Below are 27,599 nucleotides of genomic sequence, written 5' to 3'. Positions count from 1 at the left end.
CATTGCTTCTCCCCACCAAGAAAAGAGCAGTCTCCTTTCTTTGAACAACCAGAATTTCCACTGGAATTGGCACCTGGGGAGGGGGTTTCTTTTTAGAGCTCAGTGCGAGCATCCAATCATCAACATCATCATCATCACCATCATCACTATCATCGTTTTATTTCTTACCCACCTTTCCTCACCGTTCAAGATGTCCTTTGTCCATGGAGGGTTTTTTGTGTATAAATGAACCCACATTCTACAAGTTCACATTATATGCAAACCTGGTGTATTTAACTGGAGAACTGACTAATAAGACACAATAAATACAGGATAGTCTGGATATCAGAATAGTCCAGATACCAACATACTATTCTAAACACGGCTGATCTCTTGTGTGGTTTCTGAAGCTATGGTTAGTACCTGAATGGGACTAGCAGGAGATACAAAAGAACTCCAGGTAGTGCCAGAAAAGGAATGTATCTGAAGCCCTGAGGCATCAATGATAATGTGAATAATACCAGGCTAGATGGACCAATGGTATGACTCAGTAAATGTTTCAACACTCTGTCCAGAAACCAGAGTACATTCATATTTTAAACAGGTCATGAATAGATCTATAGCCTATTACACTAAGACTGAATTTGATTTATTTTTCCATTTCTTTTATGACAGACTGAAGTTTCTTCTCAATGCACCAATTATCCACCATAAATTTTGATTTGCACAGCTATTAGTAACACATATACATCAAACTCCTGAAACCAAGAACACATCAAAGTACCTCAAACGTCTAATATTAGTGCACTCCCCAGCCATTGCTGTGTGTATGGATCTTTTTTTTTAAAAAGTCAGAATAAATATCTATTTCCAGTTTTAAGCAGGAAAATGGCATGAAAAAAAAAGATGTTTATAGCCAGATCACAATTCTGGATTGAGGTCCCCATGCCTGATTTTTGGAAAGAATGAGATATGGCTGGACCCATTCATGGAATTTAAATACACAAAACCATGGCTACTGCTTACTAAATTTAGGCTGATACAACTCTTCTTCAACTGGACACTTTAAAATTAATGGGCTTAAGCCTTTTACTTGTACCCACTCTTTCTACTTAATCATCCTGGTTCTCTATTAAGATAGCATCAAAACAATCTCCAAACATCTTTTGTATTCAGTTTTGTGAATGCAAGACCACTGTCATCTTTTGCTTCCTACCGCAAATTTTCACATATAACACAAAACATCTATGCCAAATATGGGTCAAAAAAGTGGGTTGACACACAAAGGTCAGTGAGGTACCTGTCTCCTGCACCACAACTTCTGTAATGCCTGCTAGAAAAATGGCAACAGCAGCAGCTCTTTGCCACTTCCCTTCCATGTTGTATACAGAAGAGAGGGTCAGTGCTCTCACTTTAGCCCATCCCAGGAAAACTCAAAAGAAGACCAATCCCCTCTACTCCTTGTGCAGCTGTGGTGGCTCTTTGGTGGTTCCCTGCCAAGGTGTGATTAGAAGTATCAGGAGAAGATGAAAAAAGCTCCAATCCCCCCTTGCTCTCTCGACTGCTGTAACACTTTGGTGCCTCTTCACTGGAAGGAGGTTTGAGAGGTTGAGGGAAGCTGAAAAAAGCACTGATCAATTCAGATTTCTCTGCCGTAGTGATGGCTGTTGGTTGATTCTCTGCCTGGGTGAGGAACAGTGGCCCTGTCTACACTGCCATATAATCCATTTTCTGAATCCAGGTTATCTGCTTTGAACTGATATTCAGGCTGGATCTACACTGCCATATAAAATCCAGATAACCTGCTTTGAATTAGATCAGTGGTTCCCAAACTTATTTGGCCCACTGCCCCCTTTCCAGAAAAAAAATATTACTCAGAGCCCCCTGGAAAAGGAGGTGTGGCTTAGAGGCGTGGGCATGGCTCCTGCTCAAGAGGGTGGGGCTGAGCCTCTCCCCTAGTCCAAGATGCAGGGCTGGTAGGGGGAGAGGGAGGAGGAGGTGGGCGGGGCTACAAATGGGTGGCCAGGACTGGGATGGGCAGAGTTACGAGCTCTGTGGTAGGGCTGAGCTTCTATCCCTGTCCTGCGGTGCCTGCCAGGACACAGGGGGCGGGGTTAGAGGAGGGCCATGGCCTCTTCCCAAGTACCTGACGGGGCTGAACCTCTATACCCCAACCCTGTGTTCTAACAAGCGCCTCAGGGGAGGTATACAGAGGCTCAGCCCTGTCTCGCGCTCTTGGGAAGAGGCCTCGCCCCAGCCCCACCTTTTAGTCCTAAAAGGCCTCTCAGGAGAAATATAGAGGCTCAGCCCTGTCTTGGGCTCTTGGAAGGAGGTCCTGCCCCCTTCCCTAGCTCCGCCCTCTGTCCCAACAAGTGCCTCAGGAGAGGTATAGATTCTCAGCCCTGTACTCGGGCTCTTGCGAAGAAGCCATGCCCACTCCTCTAGCTCCGCCCCCTGTGTCCTAATAGGCACCTCAGGTGCTCAGCCCTGTCTCTGGCACTTGGGAAGAGGCCCCGCCCCTCCCCTGGCCACTCCCCCGTGTCCTAATAGGTGCCATCACTGCCCCCCTGGATCGCTGCAGTGCCCACCAGGGGGCGGTAGCGCCCACTTTGGGAATCACTGAACTAGATTATAAGGTAGTGCAGACTAACACAATCCAGTTCAAAGAAAATAATCTGGATTCAGAAACTGAATTATAGGAGGTCAGGAGAATAACCCTATAAAATTCATGGGTTCATCATAAATCAACAGGCCGTTTGAAGGCATGCACACACACACAATGTAGTACTACCTTTAACAGAGAGAAAAGGAGAAGAATTAAAAAGACGCTGCAGTAAGAAGAAATAGAGGATCTTATTTTTCATTTGGTCAATAGAGCTATATACTTTTTATATAATTCTAACATCAAAATGTCAATTCCTAGCATTTAGTCTGATGGTTTATTGTACTTTTGTTCTGGAGAACAAATGAGCTCTGCACTCATATGATAACACAAACAAGCATACTAATACACATGCATTTAGACAAAATTCCTAATAAGGAGAAAGATAATGTTGTTATTTTTCTTGCTGAAGTTTATTAATATTAACAAGGCAGATATGATGGTTACACTCATTATAAATGAAGCAACACAAGTGACAAAAGTGAATAATAAATACACCCCCAAGAAAATTTCCAATTCCCCTTCTATGAGGGCATTCATCTATTTGCAAAGGGATTTTTAACAACTAATGTCATACATTCAAACATTACCTGCAAAAGATTTCTACTTTAATGATACAAGAAAATTCCTCTCAGCCAACTCACCTTAATTCAAAACAGGCCTCTCTTTGTTGTAGGAAAGAAGAATTCTAATGAACTTCTAAAAATAGCATTATTGATAAAATATAAAACCAAAGGTACTTTAAAAGAACATTTACACTTTGCTTTGAATTATCACTACCTTTCCCCATTTCACCCAATTCTGAAATCAACTTGACCAGATTGTGATCACGAACATCCATTGATTCCAAATACAACCTGTCTCCATAGCATTTCAAAAGTAGCAGACCAGATAGAATCTGGTGTCTTTAGGGTACATATTCATTAAACCATTGGAACTCATGTTAATGAAGATTTACCAAGTTTGCATTGATTCAGTGGATCTGTTCTAGTTGGGATGAACTAGATCATAGTCCAAAACAGATCTTAAAGAAATTACTTTTTTTACAAAAACTACCAGAATCCCTTAGCCGATCAAGGGGATTCTGGGAGCTACAGTCCAAAAAAAAGCATTTCCCTGAGCACTAAATTAGAATGTGTATTTAACTAGGAGTTCTTCAAGATAACAAGCAAGAGGCCTTTTTCAGCCCTGATAGTTATTAAACTGGAAATGCCAGGGATTAAAAGTAGCTGAAACTGGGGCATGGTTTATAATGACACAGAACACATTGCTGATCTACTTCCGTGATGATTCTGTGATGAACTATGACTCTAGTAAACAAAAACATCTGATCCTGGTGCATGTGGATTAATCTTCAAAGTTTCCTCTTTATGTACACAGCCATATACTCATAGGCTTTTATTATACTGGCATAGCTACTAGGAAGGCAACTCTCTCACACACAAAAAAACCCTAAGAAACATATTTTCCCTTCAAATAGATACAAATAACATAAAGAACAGACCTGACAAACAAATTCAAGGTCTTTTGGCAACAAAAATGTACTTTACATAGCATTTGACATATTAATAATACATTTGATATGGTATTTATTACTCAGCAACTATGGCCTTGTAGAGGTGAGGTACAGGATTATTCCCTTAGGTTACATGAGAACTATACAAAACTCCACTGGCCAGTCTGTTTCGGTTCATGATTTCTAAATAAAATAAATTATAACTGCAAGTGAGGATCTCCAAAGAAGTATTGTTTTGTTTTAATAATGGAGAAAGGTCATATTTATCAGATTTTTAAAAATCTGATTCTGTAACTTCCATTAATAAAACACTAAGCTAAATCTTCAGTTTATAGAAAGACAATGCCTCCACTAGATCAAATCCATATCATTTGTTTAACATCAAGCAATAATCTATAATCAATAAACTCTACCAATAAAGGGTAACATCTTCGCAAAATGTGAACTGCTAGCACTAGACCAAATGCACCATGCTACAAATGTTTACCAACTCATCATTTTATCAACTCATCATTTCGTAAAAAAAACTGTCAAAAAGAAAGAAGAAGTAGTCACAGAAAAGATATAGACTTACCACTAGCCCCAGGATAATATACAAAAAATCGTTATCTTGGAGTGCAGTAGGATGTCAATGGAGTCATGAGCAACAATGATGACAGTCTGACAAATTGCCTACTTTGTGAGTTCTGGATGTGCATTCAGCAATCTATACTAACACACTGCAAACAAATATCAATGTTGCAGAACTTAGCAAAGGAAAGGTGCCGCAAGCCAACTTTCTCCAAAAGATATCAGTAGAATTGGCTGCCAATCAAGTTTACCAAAGGCAAAGCCTACAGGTCTGAAGATTTATGCGTAACATAATCCAGCACTGATTTTTGATGGAGTTATTCAGAAATCAAATAGTTTACACAGTGAAAGACTCACTGAAGCTTTGTTAGGGCTAAGGATATGATGGACGGGGAAACATTTGCACCACTGTCTCATCCCATAAGGGGGTGAGAAGGCATAGGTGAGAAGCTAGAGGCGTAAAAAATCTGATTACAGGGAATGCAAACAGTTCCTACATTCTCTGAAGAGAGTCCAGATCACTCATAAAAATTGACATCGCATTAGAATGGGGGCTACCACTTATCTATCTTATGTACAACTTCCTTTAAAGCAGTGGTTCTCAGGCAATGGTTTGTGTGCCACTGATAGGACTAAACCAAAATTACGAAACTGAGCTCTCATATTTTGTACACATTGTAATATTATCTGAATCACTGGGGGGGAAAAATAAAGTTGGGCATTCAAAAAAGCTGACAGGAAAAGAATCAAGTAATTTGAAATGTGTTGCTGGAGAAGAGCTATATGGATACCATAGACAAATGAATGGATTTGAGAGCAAATAAAGCCTGAACTCTCAGAAGAAGCCCATATGACTAAACTGAGGCTGTTATACATTGGACATGTGTGTATCAAGAAGCAGCTTAATTAACTGGAAAAGAAGATAATGTTCAGTAAACTGGAAAGCAGCAGAAAAAGAGGATGTGATCTAGATGAATTCATTTAATCAAGGCAGCCATGGCCCTGAGTGATATGCCATCTCCTACATACCCTTTCTACTGTATTATGCATTCTTTTGACATGTTAGTAGCACCTTTAGACAGTGAGTAGCACCAATATGCCACTATCCTCCCAGGGATCATCCACTGTGCTTGTGTTCTCCCCTTCTTCTCCAAATTCTTAAAATGCCTTTAAAATGTGGTAAATATAACAAAATGTAGTAAATATAAAGGCGCTACATGCAGTCATGCCAGCCGCATGACCTTGGAGGTGTCTTTGGACAACACCGACTCTTCAGCTTAGAAATGGAGATGAGAACCAAACCCAGAGTTGGACACGATTAGACTTAATGTCAGGGGAAACCTTTACCTTTACCTAAATATAACAAAGTGCCATATTCTTACTGGAAAAAGGGATAGTTACGATATTTCTAATCATAGAAGGTTCCTTGATAGAATACTGGTGGAACAATGGAAGGCTTGAAACTATTCCTCTGAAGGGCTGGGGAAGATGAAGGGCTGAACGGATAGACTACAACTGTAAAGCCAGACATGACTGAGATACAAATCTAGGCACACCTGCCTCCTTAAAAAGGGATCTAGGAAGAATGAAAAAGGCAAATTCCTCCCTTATGATGAAGACCTTGGAGAGGCTGGGTCGCTGACAGATTACATTAAACCAGTCTCTTGAAATGTTCACTATCAAGTGCTTGACATAGTTTCAGCTCAAGGTCATGTTAAATGTTACAAAATCCCTTCACTGAAGTACTTGCCTATCCTTGTAAGAATATGCAACATCAGGCAGTCTTGACTTTCTTTCCACTAGGTTTTAGCATGAACTGCTGGTCTCAAAAACAGCAAGTACAACATTTAAGGTTCTGCACACAGTTTCAGAAAAATGACCTGTTCACAAAAGATGGTTTTAATATTTATTACATTTGTATCACTTTCCCTTTGAGAAGCTTTGAAAAGTGTACAAACTTCCTTTTCTACTTGAAAGCCATTTCTCGTCAGAAGTTAAATGAATTTCCCACATCCCAAGTAGGGATCCAAACTCATTATAACTTATTATCCCCATACGTCCCTACAAAGTTGATGTTCAGCTTCAAAAAAATGAGAGGAGTTCTTTAATAAATTTTAAAACCAAAATAATTCTGACGGTGATTTGGTGTGATGTATTTCATTTATGGCTACCATTTCTTTCAGTTTAAATTTTATTCCTCAGATCTGTATATAAAAAAGTGCCTTTCAGCTGACACAGTTCTAAGGACTCATTGAGAAATAAGCTTTCCGATAAATCTGTCTTTCTCAGGAATGATATATCTTTCATATGTCAACAAAAAAATGGATTGTCACCTGGCTGTCCCTTTTTCCGTGTCAGTCTGATATTTCCAAGATTTAGGTCTTTTTTAATTTCCATTTTCATAGACTATTTTTAAAAAAACTAATAGTGCTCCCTGGTTACTGGAATCAAGTAGTCACAACATAGCAATTCTAAAGACCATGAAATGCATAGCTATCATGTGTGTAACATCCCTGATTTTGTCTAAACATATACAGTATGCATTGCTACAGTAACTCCATATAAATCTCATACAATAGGGCAGTGGTTCTCAACCTTTGGTCCTCCAGGTGTTTTGGACTTCAACTCCCAGAAATTCCAGCTATCTTACCAGCTGTTAGGAATTGTGGGAATTGAAGTCCAAAACAGCTGGAGGACCAAAGGTTGGGAACCACTGGAATAGAGGATAGGAAAGCAACCAAGGACCCTTCCAGACAGGCCCAGTTCATCTTGGGATGGAGACAACACAGAAGCCCCAAAACCCAGGATTTTGTGGGGATGTGTGTGTGACTATTTTCCCCTCCATTTTCTACACTCCTGATGCATCATTTTGACATGTCAGAAGCTTTCTCCAAGGGGCCTGAGGATGCAGCCAGACCCCTCTGGTAAGTTTACAGGGGAAATGGGGGGCTGGGAGGGGAGGTTGTGGGTACCATTCTGCTCCTTTGGGTTTTTAGAGCCCGAAGAATCGGGATGGCAATGGGAATTGGCCCCAGGGATTGTGAAAGGCAGTCCCGAGAGTCAATCCCCACAGGCCCAGCACCTGAAAAGATCCAGACCTTGAAGTAAGGTCCAGATCCATTCAGGTGTTTTTTCACTCCAAAGTAAATCAGGAAATCATGGTTTACTCTGGATTAAACCAGGTTTGGGGCTTGTGTGGAAGGGCCCCAATAGAAGTAAATACTAAACATATTTTATTACATATGCTATTAAAATTTTAGATTAAGCTCAGACTTAGCCAAGCCAATGGAGATGGCCAAGAGCCATCTGAAATTAAGAAAGGAAAATCAAAATCCCTTCCATTTTATGACCAACTCTCACCCTGTCTTAAGTGTGTGTTGGCAATGTGGTGCTGTTCCTGGGCTGAAAGTTTACCTGGCTCCTGCTTCACTCCATTCTTTGCTTCTTTTTAGCTATTATGGCAGCAGATCATATCCAGCAGAGCAGTTCTGCCAATACATTGCTCCATTAACACATTTCTGAGTTCAATCTGCAGAAGAAGGTTGGCAGAAAAGGTTTACAAATTCTCCCAGTTCTCCATAAACAGCACATTTTTAGTTAGAATTGCGCTGGTCATGAAACCTGGAGCTCTGTATTAAACAAATTGATTGGGTTTAAGTTAGTCACAACTAACCTGTCCCACTTATATCAATAGGTCTGCTCTAAAGATACTCAAGCCTGGATCCAAGCCTTACAACAGATGTGCATCCAATTTTTTCTATGAAAAAGGAACTGGTCAGTTTGGATGAGTGTGCACCACCCACACATAATCAGAGTAAGTATCTTAAGCTCTATTTTAAAATAAAGAGTAAACACCAAAGTAAACAAAATCTACTAGTGTTATTCATGAACTTACTGTATTTGCAGAGGAAAGAAATTCAAAATGCAGATTATAATGACAAAGAATTTTTGAAGCTATAGGATTGAAGCAGCTGCAAAGAAAATACTTACCCTTCTCCTCAGAGCCCATTACTAGAATGAAATATTGATTGATAATAACTCTCCAAAGGCCAACATTTCCATCTGATTTAAATTGAATATTGGAAAGCCACTACATGCTGCACTGCCAGGCAGTAGTATATGGACCCAGTTTCTAAACAGATGGCTTCCTACAATTAATTTGCCACCTTGAAGTAGGAACTCAAGATGTGACTTAAATTAATAGAAAATGCAATGTTAGACACTGCGATATTAAAGCACACCAAAGACTTTCCCTTCTCATTCTTTAGGTATCATAAGTTGAGCCATCTAGCAAAAGCACAGCTTATCTTGGCAATGAGTCAATCTGGCCCATGGTTTAAAACAATTTGTTAGGTTTAGAGGAGAAATGTCACTGCTATGCAACAGCTACAATGGGACTAGATTATAATGTGAGTTTGGAAGAACAATCACACTGACTAGCTTCTAGATTGATAAATAACTTAATTTCAGAATTTTTTTATTTCTTCATGCATTTTGTGCTAATAAGCAATGCCATTTATTATAAGTCTTTATCAACCTTACTACAAATCCTAAATTCCTATGTTCCATTTTTTTCATTCAGATACAGGGATGAAGAAACAATGGCTCTGTAGATGTTGTTGAACTATAGGCCCCATCATCCCAGACCAGTGGTCATGCTGGCTGGCAGTGACATCTGGAATCCCACAAAATCTGAAAATTCATAGATTTCTCAACCACTATCTAACCTTTGCCAATGGATGAAATGCCCTGCTAAAATAATGGTACCAGCATTGAAGTCACCAACCCATGGAAGGTGGAAACATTCAAGAGAGGAACGTGGTTTCTTGGATATTACTGTTCCTCCACTTCCCAAAACAATCATAGTTGGAAGAGACCACAAGGGCTATTCAATCCAACCCCAGCCATTCAGGAATACACAATCAAAGCAGCCCTGACAGATGGCCATCCAGCCTCCATTTAAAAACCTCTAGAGAAGGGGGCTCCACCACACTCCCAGGCAGCATACTCCATTGTGGAACAGCTCTTACCATCAGGAAATTCTTCCTAATGTTTAGATGGAATCTTTTCTCCTATATTTTGAATCCATTGCTCTGTGCTCCAGTCTCCAGAGCAGGGGCCCCCAAACTAAGGCCCGGGGGCCGGATGCGGCCCATCGAAGCCATTTATCTGGCCCCCACGGCACAAGGGCATAAGGGGGTTGGGCTAAATGACCCAAGAGGTCTCTTCTTCTCTTACAGCCATTATTATTATTATTATTATTAACATTAAGGCTGGGTGACCATCTGTCAGGGGTGCTTTGCTTGTGCTTTTGCTGCACAAAGCAGGAAGGGGGTTGGACTCAGTGGCCCAAGGGGTCTCTTCCAACTCTATTATTATTATTATTATTATTATTATTATTATTATTATTATTATTATTATTAACATTGAGGCTGGGTGGCCATCTGTCAGGGTGCTTTGCTTCTGCTTTTGGTGCACAGAGGCAGAAGAGGATTGGACTAAATGGCCCAAAGGGTCTCTTCCAACTCTCTCTTTTTTATTATTATTGCTATTATTATTATTATTATTTATTGCTCGGTGGCCAACTATAGTCCATCCCTCCAACGGTCCGAAGAATCGTGAACTGGGCCCATGTTTAAAAAGTTTGGGGACCCCTGCTCCAGAGCAACAGAAAAGGCTTGCTCCATCTTCAATATGACGTTCTTTCTAACATTTAAGCCTGGCTGTCTTGTCACTTTTAAATTTTCTATTCTCCAGACTAAACCTATCCTGGTTTCTAAGCTACTTTTCTTAGGACATGGCTTTCAGACTACATAATTCTAGTACAAAAGTACAAAAGAGGTAAAAGCAAATTAAACTGGCCATCATTCTCACTCCTGACAAAGACCTAGAGAAGAGGCACAATTTTTATCATTAATAAATAATGTCTACATTCTTGCCATTTATTTTCTAAGAAATCAAATTTTATTAAAACGAATTGCCACCTTGTAGACAACAAGTTGAGAATCCATAGGATAACCCAAAAAGCATGTACTACAAAAAGGAGATGCCCTGTTGAAAAAGCATGTTTATAGCAAAAGTTATACTGCGCCAAAAGCCTTCTTTGTTATTTGAATGGTTGACCCAAAAAGAAATCTTTGTGTATCAATTCCAGCTGGGTATTCATTCAGTCCTCTGATATTACAAAAAAACAGGTTTTGTGACATAAGCTAAGAACTTAACAACATTACTGAACCAGATAATTTTCCAATAATTTGTGGAAGAGAGACCTATTTGCCAAAGTCTTTTATGAATATTTATGAGGCATAAGACTCTTTGTCATTTTTTATGTGCCTAAACAGGTCAGGTGCTTGTATGAGACCTTATATGTTGCCGCCTACACTGCTACTTCGAAGGCTAACAAATGGAGGCAACTGTTTCCTTCTCAGGTACCAAAGACAATTGCCATATTTCTGTCCATTGGCTACAAATGTTTTTTTCTTTCTTTCCTAGAAACTTGCCAAAGAATACCAGCCAATGGTTGATGGACTGCAAAACTCGAGTTAGAGTAGATTCTAAATCAAGGTGCTTATCTTGATGTCCCTGACATTGCATCTGTGACATCCATGTAGATGTGCAACCACATCCAAGTAAGCAGTCAATATGTAAACTCTGATGCTCTATGGAATTGAATGTTTGAGATATGATTACACAGTATAAATATTTGTGCCACTGAAAACAAAAATGGAACAAAACAAACAAACCCCAAATGACTAGAAAGTCCAGAAACAATTCTATCCTCAAAACACTATGCATACAGTACAACTATATACACTTGTCTCCAATATCCTTCATCTATTTTACTTCTGTGTTACTAGTGAAATACATAAACATGAAAATAGGTTTCCACAGCAGTACCAGGACTAAAACTAATATTTCTTCACCCTGACAACCCAATGACCTAGAGGCAGGGAGAACTGAGAAAGCTTACTGAAAGATAATGAATTCTTCTGAAGGGTAGAGAAACAAGTTTGGACTAAGGATGCACTCATCATCTCATGATAATAGACTTTATTTCACTTCAACATCTGTCTCATTTTCAAACACAAGGTTAATGCAAAAAGAGGGGAAATGAAAAATGAGAAAATGGAGATGTAAGCCTTCTCACACCCATAAAAATATAGAAGCTGCTAAAGAGGGGGGTTTGTTTTGTTTTACACTGCAATAGCTGGACTGTGCAACTTGTCTACAGCAAACAACCCTGGGGCATGCCTGATTTTGACCAGATGGAATGGTGCAAGATTGGAGCATGAAACTCACTGAATTAATAATTTACTCTTAAGAGGACCCCTTAAGCAAGATATCTTTCCTTACAAGAGTTTTCCTCCCAGGAGGGAAAAAAGTATATCACATACTGAAATAATGTCCTATTAAAAAGACACATAAGAGCAAATCCAGTACTGCCAGACATATCTATTCAATTGAAGTCAGTACCTATTGGGCTAAATAAATCTGTCTCTGATACAATGATACAATAAAAGGAAGTCAGTATTCTGTATGGCCCAAAGAAAGAAACCCACAAGGTATAATTAAGGACAGAGCTCCTATACCTGTAAAAGGGAAGTAGAACAAGGAATCTGTGGAAGTAACCTGCCAAACATTAATTATTTCCCACATGAATAAAAAGAGAAACTAATTCAGAGCATATGCAGTCAGTAATCCTGGTGTTTTATAAGCACAAGGTTATATTAATAGCATGCTCATTCTTTGTGCATGGATCTCCATACAACGCAAACTGCATCAACTATTTACAATAGGATAATCTTGCATCAGAAGATCTGGGGTAACTCTAACATTTGAAAAAGAGTACTCTTATAAAAGAACAGAACATCCAAAACAATTCAGTGACAACTGAACACACTGAGTGCTATGAAAGGAATGGAAAGGAATGGAGCGTTCTGGAAAAGGTACGGCTGGCAGATACATTATACAGGACCATTCCATAAAGCAAAATTCTTTTCAAAGACCCACTTGTTTATTTGCAATAATCTAGTATGAAAAGGGCTATTTTAAGTACCAGAGGAATAAAAAAAACATTGTTTTATATATAGAGTACTCAGACTGTTCAATCTTCTTGCAATCATGCTATAATTAGAGGTCAAGAATTCAGCTCAGACTAAAAGCTACCCATTTCCTCTGATGAGGTTACTCAGAAAGAGCTTACAGTAGTAGCCTGTGCAAACCAAATTTCAAGTAATATCTTCACAGCTCCAATTACGAAACTGGGCCCTAATTCGGCATTTACTTAATAATTATACAACGTATGGAGCCAACATAAAATCATATGTCAGCAGTTTAAAAGTTTAAATACATCTGCAAAAGTAATCCAGCCTGTTCAATGTTTTATAACTATGGATGGATGATCTTTGATGTAATATAAAGACAGAGGCTGTATGTATTCCAATCTTTAAATAGTCACCCATCATAAAAGTGGAACTTCACATTAATGAAACAGTTAACCTTGGTCTCATAAGATTAAGCAAAGAACTCATTTCAATAATGCTTCAATCACTCTCATCAGTGTCATAGTTAGACAACTGGTGTCACATTTTAACATTAACAGGGCTTCTACAGAATACATCAACATCAAGTATTATGTATTTCCAGTGAAACTGACCAGCATTATTATATTAATGGTGCAGCCTGGAATGCAACAGACATTGGTCAAGATCATACTGAATGCTGAAAGTTTGCCTATGTTCAGCAATGAACACATAGGGAAGCCACCAGTGGAGACAGAACTTTCACTTGATCAAGGAAGTCCAGGAATGGACGCAATGGAAATGTTAAACCAGCTGTGCTACAACTGGTTGTAAAAGCATTGACGCAAGGCTCTTTTAAACTACACAGTTATAGTGCTATGATTTCATTTTAATTGATAAGGTTCCATCCTATGGAATCCTGAGATTGCCAATTCAGGGAGGAGGTACGTCAGCCAGAGAGCTCTAGTGCCTCGCCAGACTACAAACTCCTAAGATGCAGTCATGCACTTAGAGTGGTGGAATCATAATGTTATAATTGCCTAGTGAGCAAGGCTGACCAGAATCCCATTGGCCACCCTTTCACACAACACAATTATAATATCTCTGGACCTTTCTCTTCTAGCCAGTGCAAACATATCATAAAAACAATCCATATGGACAGAAATCTTATTAGCCACCAATTCAACCATTATGTATCTCAACTATGTCCAACTGTTGCAACATCCCTAATTGTTCGAACTGCTAGAAGGCATTTCGAGTCTCAACTTGGGAAAGGGTCATAATGCAAACAAACAAACAAACATATGTTGTTTTCTACCTGACTTTTTCTCTATAGTATCTGCATGAGAAAGTTTGTCTTTAGGTTGACTTCTTGAGGATTGTCCTTAGAGTTTTTTCTGTGCTAGAATGCACAATCGGAATCTACATTTCTACCAAGAAATGAAGATGGATAGAAGAAGAATGATACTGGGAACTCTTTATCAAATTATTGAACAAACCAATTCATCCTCTTATTTGTTGCAACAATATAAAAGATGAAGTGTGCTTACTAATTAGGTTTACATTCTGCATTTCCATTAAAAGCAGTATTTAAGGCTGTTAACGATAATATAATACAGAAAGACTAAAAACAGTAATGTCCATAAAAAATGAATTGACAACCAATGAATCATAAATTAAATCCTATTAATGCAGTACACTGATACATGAGGACACAGGAGTGGGACTATGCTACTAATCAAACCCTTGCCATTCTGTTCCTTGTTTAGCCTCACCCTTCGGTGTACATACATTGACCTTTGATATCTGAAAAGCAACCCCTGCCCACTAGCAGCTGCTCACACATCTGTACGTAAAGCACAGCTGTCAGAACAGAGAACACATTCTGGAGTATGAAATCTGGCATCACAATACCAATATTGCCCTGCCACAGGATGAAAACAAAAAATATTGTTATGCTAAATAGCTAGAAACAAAAGCCTGATCATCATCAGATGTAAAAAATGTAAAGGAAAACACCATTAGAAGAAAATAAAATGTATTTTTTGTAATGCAGAGCTGTTCGAAAAGCACGATTATATGCTTCATTTATACTGAAAGATATAATTAAACCCTAGATAAAAAAAAAAACACTTGGATCTTTATTTGTAGGAAGATGAACACAAAAGGTAAATGGGGAGAAAAATTCATTCCATGCACATTAGCCCGCCCAGTGAGTGCGTAATAAAATGCTACAGTTAGAATAACCTGAATATAGATCAAAACGGTCTATGCACACATTTTATGCAGATTAATACTAGCTAACAATAAAATCATTGGTTGGATAGGCAAGAGAGCTAGATCCCACTTAGACGAGTATTTAAAAATACAGGAAATTTAATTTTTAAAAATGTAGTGTAAAAAAGGGTCATGGATCAAAAGAGCCTGCTACACCAGTAACATTCTCATGAACGAGAATATGCATGCAGAGTTTCATAACCAAATCGTTTATTCAACAGAAGCAAAAGGTTTTTCCCACTACCAATATGTTTCAATATGCAAATGTTGATCTATACTATTTTTGTTAAAATTAGCTGTGATGCATATCTTTTACTTTTACATTAGAGGTGTGGGCTCCATGTTGATTCCGAGGTGGAACCATGCAATCTAGAAGCATGTGATGGATATCCAAGAGCCTTAATTTTGTTGTTATGCTAAAATATGCCAAAATATTACAGAAGTAGAAACAAAGAAAGAAGTAATAAGCTAACTTTATTTATTTATTTCGTGTCAAAAGCATTGTACAATGAATACATTTCAAAATGATGGGGGGGGGGGGGAGGAAATCACAAGCAACTAAATAGTTTTGGACCAAAAGCGGGCAACAGCAACCGCATTGTCCGTAGCTTTAAACAACTCCTCCTCCGTACATGAGGTAGGGCATTGTGGGCAAGCATACATATGCAGAGTTACATACATAAGCATACATAAGCTAACTGATTTCATTCCTTTTCTGTATTTAAGTCCTAATGTCACAATTCTCCAGAAACTGTCTCAGATTATGTTATACTACAAGGAACACCATTTATAAACATTTCTGTGGTATATATATGGAACACATCTACAAATGTTATTGTGCACTAAAAGCAGGAAAATGATACAAAAGTTATAACTTGCATATTTAGTCCTTCCATCTCATTTTTACTTCATAAAAAGTTACTCGTCCCTGCAACAGAAATCATGTTCTAAGGATCAATACAGAATGGAACATGCTTTTAATTTGGATGGTCTTCTACCATATTCCTTGCTTCTTAAATGTAGAAGCAACATTAAATGTATCGTCATTTTAAGGGAATTAATGAAAACTTGCTATGGCAGCCATATTGTCTAATATAATTTTCAAAACATCTTTACTATTCTAAAAGTAGCTAACAATAAAGGCTCCTCTCTACACAAAATGCTAGAACAACATTTTCTATGAATGAATGGGCATTCATTATTTAGTTCTGAATCCCTGATTTAATAAAGCCTTCGGCAAAAGAGAGCTTCAAACACTTTCTATTATGTAGATGGAATGCTCACACCATCAAAGTCTATGCCGCAGGAGAGAGAGATGGGGCATCAAGTGACACAAACAATTCTAGAATGTCAGAATTTTTAATGACAAGTTTTACTCTATTTGACATAATTCAAAATCAAATACCAAATGAAATCTTCACCAAAAGAAAGACAGAATTATTTATCTTTTCTTTCATGCAAAAATTAGAAGAATCATGTTCCTTTAAATCAGGAAAAAGAAATATTCTGTCTCTCGACATTCTGAAGTAATAAAATGTAAAAGGGAAAAGCTCAGTGTTTACTACTGCAATTTGCGGTGCACATAAAAGTCAAAAGAAAACAGAATGTTCCATAAAAATTTATTCATTACATTGACCCTCCTTTATAATGACAGGTCAAAACCTATTTCTGATCAGTTCTGTTAAAAACAATCACACACAACAACAAATATTGGTACAATTTAGCATCTACCTGAGCTGCAATAACTTACAGAACTACCCAACACGCATCTACTCAAAAGAAAGTTCTACTGAATTCAATGAGATTTATCTTTTAAGTATATACTGCATTTAGAGAAAAATGTGTTTGCAATTTTGTTAGCTAAATAAAAAATAAGGCTATATATTATCTGAAGCCTAAAAGTAACATGAATTATTTAAACAAACTGTTTGGCATATGCCTTTTGTTCTTGTTCATACAAAAATATTAACAAGTCGATGTGATTAAGAGCATATCAACTTAAGTCCTATAATTTTTCCTTTCAGGGTACATTAGCAGTATGAGTACTCCTGCAATTCCTTTCTTCTGAATTTCCAGCTGGATTTACTGGACTTATCTTACCTTGTCCTGCTTGTAAAGTGGCAAGAACACATGTTCATCTGAATATCTTTCAGACTGGAATCTTTCAGCTTTCTTGAATTTGCAACCGCTTTCTGTTTGTTCCAAGTACTCAGTTTTTCCATTTAGCTCCACCTTTCTAATCTTCCAAGTGATCTGTTTGCTAGTGCCCAAGCTTGAGAATGTTACTTTTCTGGACTGGCTATGCTGATTGGGGAATTATGGGAGTTGTAGTCCAAAACTGTTAATTTTTCCAAACTAGTGGCACTATTGATCAGTTTTTCCTCACCATTACACACAAGCCATATAGTAAGAATCAAATTGAAAGAAAAAAGGATGATGTTTTAAAAAAATGTAAACGCCATAATAGTTATTATGGTAAACTACAATGAATGCTTGGAGACTAGAGGAGGCATGAAATGGAGAACTAGAGGAGCGTTACACCTAGATGTTGGTCAGCTGAAACTCTGGGTTGAAATGGAAGTGCCCAGGGAATACAAAGGCAATTATGGATACAATAATCTCATGGAATTTTTTCAATGCACAAAACCATTCATGCACACAATTTCAATAAAGGGACAGAATGGAAGAAATGAAAACAGCAGAAATAGCAAACTATGCATATGACAATTCCAAAATTGAAAAGAATCTATGTGAGCAACCGGAAGGTAAGCTAAGCAGAAAACTGAGCTCAGTGTTCAAAAAACACATGTGACAGCAGAAAGAAAATTTATTCACTTCTTTTTGGCAGTCAGATGCTATAAGCTATCTGAATGAAACCACAAATAGTTAACATTATTAATATATATAATGAAAGAAATATTTCATACAGAAAACAGATCTTTTTCAGTCCATGGGCACACTATCAGAGCTCCATATCCCATCCTCTATATATCAAAACATGCCACATCCAAGTACAGTGAGACATCTATGTCTACAGAACTGGTATCCATAGTTCATTTATCCATGTCCAACAAAATATGTCCTCTCTAGAAATTTACTCCAGTGCAACTTTATAGTATTCTTGGGCTAGAAGTTTGGTATTATCTGCTGTTTCATCCAGGTTCATATAGCTCGCAAATTTCATATTGAGTGCACTGTACCAAAAAAAGTCCTGTGTCTCATTTGATTTACATAGGATGCTATGCTCCCACTATAGCCCCATCTATACTAAATATTTTAATGCAGTTTGAAGCTAGATACAAACTGCAGAAATTAGACAACAAACTCCCACGAAAGCACAATGAAAGAAAGACCTTCATGTGTATCAGTGCTCTGTGGTTTGTGTAATCACCATCTGGGCCTCAAACTGATTCCAGGGTTTCCTATGTAATCATCTGCACAGTGAAACTACAGTAGAGTCTCACTTATCCAACACTCGCTTATCCAACGTTCTGGATTATCCAATGCATTTTTGTAGTCAATGTTTTCAATACATTGTGATATTTTGATGCTAAACTCGTAAATACAGTAATTACTACATTGCATTAATGTATAATGAACTACTTTTTCTGTCAAATTTGTTGTATAACATGATGTTTTGGTGCTTAATTTGTAAAATCATAACCTACTTTCATGTTTAATAGGCTTTTTCTTAATCTCTCCTTATTATCCAACATATTCGCTTATCCAATGTTCTGCCGGCCCGTTTATGTTGGATAAGTGAGACTCTACTGTATTTTCTTCAATATCAGTTTGAATCACAGTGGATTCCTACCTAAACTGAGGCCTCGTCTATGCTGGCTAATCTGGGGCCAGTCCAGAGGCGGCCACTAACACACTATTCTGAACCTGTAGCAAGTCAGAATCCAGAAGGTCCAGCTGGTCCAAGATCACATTTGGCCCACTGAACTGTCACCTTACTGTCCACATCACTGTCTCTGCTGCCGGATGGCCCAGACAGTCTCACCATCATGGGGGCCCATGCTGATATCAGCCAAGGTAGGCATATGACCAAGAAGAGAAAGGATTATTCCCCCTTCCTTCTTCCTGGTCACACAAAGCGTCTACAACAGCCAGAAGCTCTCATGAAGCTTTGCAGCTGTCTGGTAGTAGTGATGGTGGTGACATGGGCCCAATGCATCCCCTCTTCCCTGCCACAGGGACCCTTGTAGACAATGGACCGATCCAAATTACACTGTCCACACTGTACCAAAGCTGCACAGTTTCAGGTGATCTACACAGTATCCACCAACACTTCCTAACTAAACAGGAGTAAAAGGGGTTAATCTGGTTTATCTCTAATAACCACTGTAAATTGCAGAACATCATAGGGACAGCCAGGAATGACTCCATAGTGAGTATGAGTTATTAAGCCTATGTGGCCCTGAATAACATCCTAGCAGATGAAGCAGTACATAACACTCTCACTATTCAATGTGGGCATGTGTGTTGTTTTAAACATAATCATGCCTTACCATTTTTATATTTGAAAATACAGCATGAAATCTACACTTTCTACAACAAAAGGCCAGTGTGTTTACAAATGAAAAACCACAGACTTTAAGGCTACTTTTACAAGTTTTCTCCAAAACTAATAATAATTTTAAAAAACAGAGCACCAGCATAATACATTTACCACCATTCCCTGACCCTACATTCCTTAACCACACAAGAATCCTTCTATATTTCCTTCCTTCAGTGGCACCTTTGGCCAAGTAAGGAATTTAGAACTGGGCCCTTCTGTTGTATAAACATTCAGAACTCGCCATAAGTATCTAATGCAGGGGTCCCCAAACTAAGGCCCGGGGGCCGGATGCGGCCCATCGAAGCTATTTATCCGGCCCCCACAGCACAAGGGCAGAAGGGGGTTGGACTAAATGACCCAAGGGGGTCTCTTCTTCTCTTACAACCCTTATTATTATTATTATTATTATTATTATTATTATTATTAACAAGATAGATATGCTGGATTTCGTATCACAAAATCACATTATTATTATTATTATTATTATTAACATTGAGGCTGGGTGGCCATCTGTCAGGGGTGCTTTGCTAGTGCTTTGGTGCACAAAGGCAGAAGGGGATTGGACTCAATGGCCCAAAGGGTCTCTTCCAACCATTATTATTATTATTATTATTATTATTATTATTATTATTATTATTGCTCAGTGGCTAACTATAGTCTGGCCCTCCAATGGTCCGAAGGATCGTGAACCGGCCCCCTGTTTAAAAAGTTTGGGGACCCCTGATCTAATGCATAATTTACCTGTCAGGATAATATGATTTATGGGATTGTGAGTTTTTTTAAGGCTATTTGAAACTTCTACTCTTTTCACTTTCTTAAAAGCCTTTTTCACAGGGGGGGTTTCAACACAAAGAGTAAAAATTGAACATACATTCTATTGATTTTTATCACAAGTCTTGGCATATCAGACTTTAACAGGGAAAAACAAAATCTCTCAGCATGTGGCATGTACATTAAGGAGAAAGACAACCCAACAGGAATCCTAAATATAGTTCAAAGTATCTACATTAACCATTTGATTCATATTTTGACTTAAATGAGTCTAAAACAAAGAATCTACATATATGGATTAATTATCTGGAAAATAAGGACTGATTCACACATAGTTATTATTGCTGTTATTATTGTCATTTTGTGGTTGTTTTTGCTGTTGCTACTTTGCCACATTGTAATAATTTGAACAAACAGTGCCCGAAGAATGTGACAGAATCTGTTCGCTTTAAATAAATAAGAAATAAATTAATGTTATTCTGCTTTTCAAAAAAAAGTAAGTTCTCTAATATGACTAACAAAATAAAATATGGTACAGTCCCTGTATCTGTGAGGGATTTCATGTGGGTACAATTATTTTACTGATATGAATACCATAGAGTCTCAATGACGGACCAAGAAAATGGATAGAAAGGGCATATTTTGTTTGACATGTATAAATGAAACAGTATGACTCCCATATCTGGTCCACAGATACAGGATTAGTGCTATATTAAAAAGGACAGCTAATAGCACCACTAATCTACAATTTGATACCATTAAATCTTTCTCAATGCAATAAAGCTAATCATGCAAATGCCACTAAACATTGGGGAGAGAGAAGGATTTCGCACCTAAATGCTAATGATGTTCATATACATCTAATCTTCCTGGAAAGGGAATTCTCACAATGAATGCCCTATCTACTATAGTCTTCAACTTAAATTCAAAGGGAAGAAACACTGAAACCAAAAGAAGAATATAAAGCATAATAGACAGTCCTTCAAATGCCCTGCCTCCAGTTTGGTAGGACTTTATAAGTCAATGCAAACACTTTGAATGGAGTTCAGAAACTAACTAGCAGCTACAGTGATCTTTCATGAATGGTAAATATATCTTGACTTTGTATGTAGTGGGTTTAGCACATAGTATTGAATGCTAGTACACAAACCAATAAAACAGACATTTAACCAGATAGTCACCTATGCAGCAAGTTGCTACCAGGGCTAGGAAACATGTGACCTTCCAGATAGTTTGGAGTGCAACTTCCATCAGCCCCAACCAACACAATCAGGAATGGGAGATGCAATCCAGCAATATTCAGTGAGTCACTTAGTTGGGACCTATTATTTGCAACCTCCAGGCAAACAATATAAGATTTGGTGGGGTATTTTTTAAAAAAAATGAGACTATATTCACTTCTTTGAACCTCTTTGTATGGCTGCACTCAAAAGATAGGACTCCAATAACAAGAACGTAGTCACAAATGTAATGTTTCTTTAAAAAAATTAAGTGTCCAAGTATATTCACAAAGCTCAATAATCCTCACAAGAACCCTGCAAGATAGGTCAAAATTATTAACTGCATATTACAGATTAAAGGCTGAATAACTGCTTATCTAAGTTTATAGCTAAGATACAATTAAGACCCAATTTTCCAGGTTTATAGCTCACCTCATTGACCACCATTGTTATATTAGCATCTCCACAACTGTTCCGAGCAAAAACCTTACTGTACCCCAGAGAACAGCAAACAGTATATAACTGAATATTCATGCAGACATTAGACAAGCCCTATTTGTAAACACCCTGATCCTTTTAAGATGAAAATGCTGATGTACAACAAGTACTTCAGTGGTTGTAAAAAGCGACTGTGGCTTGCTGCAGTGCACAAATGAGATGGGAAATCTCATGATAACAATATCATGTTCGGTAAGTGCACAAAACAATTACATTAACATTTCAGGATGCTTTGAGCTAAATAGTGTTCCCTCTGCAAGCTGACTGACTGCATCAGAAACATCAACTGGCTCATGGACAATAAATGCAGAGCTTCAGTCCAACCCTCCATTTTAGCTATTTATACACTGGGTGCTTGCTGCTGAACACAATCTTTCCTCCCATAGGATTTCTCCACCCACTCCCAAAAGAACCCATGGAGAGGTACTTCAGTTATGGGGCCTGAAAAATTACACTGTAACTTTTCCAGCTTTGATCTTCTGAAGAAGGAAAAGCAAATAAGTAGTTGTTCCTGCAATCATCTACTCCAAGCTGAAATTATCCTTTAATTATAGAACACGGAGGTTGCCCCGACTCTTCCAAACTCTCAAGTAAGTAAGGACAGAGTCAGCAACCACAAACACACCCCTAGCCTTTCCCCTCTTCTGTTAAGATCTCACTGAAACATCTCATTTCTTTCATAACAGCCGTCTAGAGGAACCGCTGAATTCCTTGAGGATTTTCCTAGAAAACTCTGACTGCCCAACTCCTTCTTCCTGCAACACACACTTTGTATTCCCTATATTTCTCGAACTATGATCAATTTGGGATGCAAATTATCTATAATCCATGCCTTTGGCATTTAGCAAAATAGCAAAATTTATAGTTGGTGGGATAAAACTGCTATTTGGGAAATACACCTTAGAGCTTCTACAAGCAACCTGAAGATCCCCAGCTAATTTCATGGCCAGGATACAATCCCAAAGGGAAGGAAGGAAAAACAATGAGGAGAAAAGCAAAACAAACACAACCATGAAAGGAGGGTGAGAGGGAAACCCTCTTCCAAATCCAGACCATTTGGAAAGATGAGCAATCTCTCCTCTGTTGGTCTGAGGGACACGGAAGGAGAACAGAATCTCAGAACAAGAAAGTTGGAAGGGATCGTACGCACCTTCTAATCCAATTCCCTGCCATGCAGGAATACATAACTGAAACATTCCTGCAAGGTGCCCACCCAACTGCTGTTTAAAGACCTCCAAAATGGAAAGTCCTCCATCCACCAAGGAGAAACTGTTCAACACCTTTTACAATAAAATACATTCTTCTAATCTCTTTTCCTATAATGTTAAATCCATTAGTTCTCATTTTAGTTTCTGCAACAACAGAAAAAAAGCTTCCTTCATCTTCAACATTACATCCTTTCAGATATACCTTTCAGATATAGTTTTATGTCACCCACCTTTCAGTCTTCTTCTACAAGATAAGCACTCACATCTACCTTAGTCATTCATCCCACCATCTGCATACAACCCATGGCAGATTATCCCTGAGAGAATGCAACCCTCTGTGAAAAGTAGATTTCCAACTCCTGTTTTAGGACCTTATCTCTATAGAGTATAGAGGACACATGAATGGAGGAGAATAACGGGCCTCTGAGATGGCACTGCAATCCTACTTTCTTTTCTTATTTTCTATAATGAAAGGTTTACTCCATCAGCAGTGGTACATTCAGCACATTCTGATTATCAAAACAGTATCTGAATGTATAGATGATGTGTGTGTGTGTGGATGTTAAGTACTTCTTTAACATTTTTTCCTCTTTTCTGCCTCTTGCTTTAACACTTGGTAACAGCGACAACAGCAGCACCTGGTGGCAGTGGTCAGTATTTTGTATATGCTCATTCAGACTCTTGTTAGTCAATCATATTTGGAATGTGTTTTATCTGAGAAACTGATACAAGAACTTTACAGCACTCTTGCTGTCTGGGAGTTTCTTGTACCTTTGTAAGAAGCAGACTTTTGCAAAAGGGTGCATTAATAATTTTCAGCAAATGCCTGCTCAGTATGTACACATATCTTAGTCCCCGCTCTGAAAAATGTTTCCTCAGTGGCCTAACAGAGGTCAGGTTTGGACAGGTGCATCATACTTCCACTTCCAGCTTCCATTAAACACCATAGTTCTTAAGACTTCTTGCATTTACCTCTTTCTGTTGAGAATTCCAGTTGCAATGCTGATATTCTAACTTTTTGTATGAACAAATATAATATAAATGAAATATTGTAATTTGGGTTTATTCAATGTGTTTTATTGTTTATATGTTGAGTTGTGGGATGAGGGGTTTTGTATTATGTATTATGTACCTGTTGCGGTCTTATGTACGCCTCTTTGAGTCCCATTTGTGGGAGAGAAGTGGGATAAAAATAAATAAATGATAATATTATTTTCAATATTTGTGCTTCTAAAAATAATACAGAATTTTAGAAGACAGTTAAATTTTCTCCCAAGTCTGTTTTTGCTTTGTATATTACCAGAGATCCAATCTGTCCTGGGTGTTAGCAACGGATCCTCTGAAAATGAAATGTAGACATTTGTTCCAATAGAAGTTAAGACACTACAGCATACTTCAAAAACTACTAGTTTCCTAACTATATGATACATATTCTAAAATTCTTACTTTGGCTTAATAGTGTTTTGAAAAATTTGGCTATTTTGTTTTTTTCAGGTTAGGAGTGACTTGAGAAACTGCAAGTTGCTTCTGGTGTGAGAGAATTGGCTGCCTGCAAAGACATTGCCCGGGGGATGCCAGGCTGTTTTGATGTTTTACCATCCTTGTGGGAGGCTTCTCTCATGTCCCCGCATGGGGAGCTGACAGAGGGAGCTCATCTCCTTGCATTTGAACTGGTAACCTTCGGGTCAGCAACCCAACCTTCAGGTCAGCAGTCCAACCGGCACAATGGTTTAACCCATTGCGCCACTGGGGTCTCCTACGCTCTGGCGTGGGCTAGTTCACGAGGTCAAGAAACGTTGGAAGTGACTGACAAATAAACAACAAAAGTTGTGTAAATGTTCATATAATACTATATGGAATCAATCACTATTGTACCTAATATGAACCCGTGGTGAATGTTTATAAACTCATATATTGTTGATAGAGAGTGGAGATGCTTCAGCCTTTCCAAGCAAGTTACCTTAAAATAAAGCACGGAAATAAAAACAAAATATCCTGGAGACAAAACAGCCTGCAACTGTGTTTACTTTTCCAAAATGGCAAACTTGTTTAAAATATCAATATAACACACATGGCCTGGTGAAATACAATTTCAAAAAAAAATCAACTGAGTTATGAATTCAATAAAATAATAATGTGGCTCTGCAAAGGTTGGGACTTGCAGCAAAGCTCCGACCCAGTGGCTGTTTGGATTCTCTTGTTCTTCTCTGCACCCCCAAAGACCCTCTTGCAAATGCCCCCCTCCTTCCCTCTCTCTCGCGCACACACACACACAAACACACACACTTTAAACGAGTAAGCTTCCTTTCAACGGCAAATAGACAAATCTAGGTTAGAGAGAGGTTCTCATGCTGTGCCGTAGATCTTATGAAATATACATCACCCGGTCCCCTCTGTTGCTTTTAACAGAAGTCATTGTGTTGGCGGAAGGCGGAGGAGGGGGCGAGGGTTGACAACTCGGGGACAAGGACCTGCCGCTGGACTCGGGAGGGAAGAAGCAAAGCAACCACGCCAACACCGATGAAGTTGCAACCACAATGAGCACAGGGCCAAACCCAAGCGTGTGCGCAGTGAGCCTGGCCAACATCTGAACAAGAGGAGGATCAAATAAACAGAAGATACTCACTCTGACCCGTTTCTCCCCTAGCCTATACATTGTCCAACACAGAGCATTGCCAGGCGGGCGAGCGAAAACAACCCGCTTCAGCCCCAGCGGTGTTTCCACGAGTCCACGCAACTCTTCCTCCACAAACACATGCGGGTCCGGACGCGCGCGCTCTCCCTCTCGCTCAGGATGTTTGCCAAAACTGAGAGGTCTGATCCGGGGTCTGGAGTGACGCCGCGATGGAGAGCCAACTGCCTCTCTCCTCCCTCCTCCTCCTCCTCCTCTCCCTCCCCTCCCAGCCCGCCCTAAATACCCCTCGCCTCGGCTTCCAAGATGGGAACCAGGACGGCCTCGACGCAGCAGCAGCAGCTCCCAAGCCAGCGAGGAAGCAGCAGCAGCAGCAGCAGCAGCAGCCTGGGCGCCCTGAAGTTAAAACACTTTTGAAATTCCCTCCTGTCGGATGTGCTGCCGCTCTCTCTCTCGCTCTCTCGCTGTCCCTTTCCTCCCTCCCTCCTTCCACACTTGGCTCCCCGGAGGAGAAGTTTCAGACTCCCTCCCGTCTGGATCCAGGGCTCTCGCTCGCGTCCATCCCCTTCCCTCCTTTCCCTCCCCTCCCCTCCCTCTCCATCGAGAGCTGGGACTTTGGGGCGACAAGTTGCGGCAAGAGCGACTTGCTGACCCGTTTGCGCTCCCTCCGGACTTTTCAAACCGAGGGAGGGAGGGAGGGAGGGACGTTTTGGAGGCAGCCTTCGGTGACAAGTCCGACCCCAAAGCCAAGCCGAGCAACGCAAAGGCCCGGGTGAGCGAGAGCTCCCCCCGCGCGGGGCAAAAGGTGCGCCAGTCCCAGAGAGGGAAGGCGAAGAGGGAGGGCCCACTGTAGAGAAAGAGGGGCGCGCTCCCGCTCCTGCCCTCGCTCGCTCCCCCCTCCCTCCCTCCTCAGACCCCCAGCAGCCCTCCCTCCCCGCTCGCTCGCTCTTTCTTTTCTTTCTCGCTCTCCCTCGGCAGTACCTTGTTGCAATGGTAATAGTCCAGGGGGCCCAAGCAAGTGGGATCGGCCCCAGGCAAGGAACCAACGGCGGTGGGGGCGGAAGGGTAAAACCTAACGTCCATGCCGGGACTCAGCGCCGAGGGGGAGAAGGAGGAGGCGAGAAGAGGCGGCTCTGGCGGGCATGGAACCGGCTCCTCCGGCGGCGGCGGCTCTGCCTCTGGCTCAGGGAGTGGGGCGAGGAGGGAGGGAGGGAGGGAGGGAGGGAGGCGGGGAGAGGAGGAGGAGGAGGAGGGCGGAGGGAGGGAGGGAGGGCGCTCAGCCCAGAGCCGGCTCCTCGCTCGCGCACTCTATTGTTCCCGGCACCGAGGCGGAGGGGAGGGCGAGGGCGAGCCCGGGACCTGCCTGGCCAGCCCCCCCACAACAGGCGCCGGGACCCACCCCACCCGGGCCGCAGAGACACACACATCGGTCCGCGCCGCGCCTGGGACTTGCCTGCCTGCCCCCCAAAGAAACGCCCCCCCTCGCCCCTCGCCCCCTTCCAGGCCGGGCAGATCCCGCACATTCTCGCCTGGCTCCTCCACGGGAACAAGGAAGGGGCTCGGGAGTCTTCCTCCCTTCCGTGCCCACATACACCCCCCCTCCCACCGAAGAAGAGCTACAACTCTCAGGGAGGGGTTCTGGGTGAGCATCAGCACTCAGGAATTAATGCAGTCTGACATC

The 27,599-nt window shown here is 40.1% G+C and overlaps 1 protein-coding gene across 9 annotated transcripts in view; it reads right to left on the bottom strand.

Annotated features, from left to right (window-relative positions):
- tox2 (TOX high mobility group box family member 2) overlaps nucleotides 1-27,122 on the bottom strand; it is a 281,333-nt gene extending 254,211 nt beyond the window's left edge. For 4 of the 9 annotated variants that reach the window (XM_008109977.3, XM_008109978.3, XM_003220483.4 and 1 more), the window contains exon 1: nucleotides 26,900-27,119. In XM_008109977.3, the coding sequence (XP_008108184.1) occupies nucleotides 26,900-27,001 (102 nt within the window). In that variant the 5' untranslated portion in view covers nucleotides 27,002-27,119. Of the gene's footprint in view, nucleotides 1-17,125; nucleotides 18,425-25,912; nucleotides 26,310-26,899 lie in introns of those variants that run through there. The other 5 variants (XM_008109976.3, XM_008109983.3, XM_062978787.1 and 2 more) reach the window with 4 other exon arrangements.
- Between the last annotated feature and the right edge of the window lie 477 nt (nucleotides 27,123-27,599).

The sequence above is a fragment of the Anolis carolinensis genome, chromosome 4, assembly GCF_035594765.1.
Source record: "Anolis carolinensis isolate JA03-04 chromosome 4, rAnoCar3.1.pri, whole genome shotgun sequence".
NCBI classification, from domain to species: domain Eukaryota; kingdom Metazoa; phylum Chordata; class Lepidosauria; order Squamata; family Dactyloidae; genus Anolis; species Anolis carolinensis.
The sequence above is the reverse complement of the archived record's forward strand: the minus strand, read 5'-3'. Positions and strand labels throughout refer to the sequence as shown.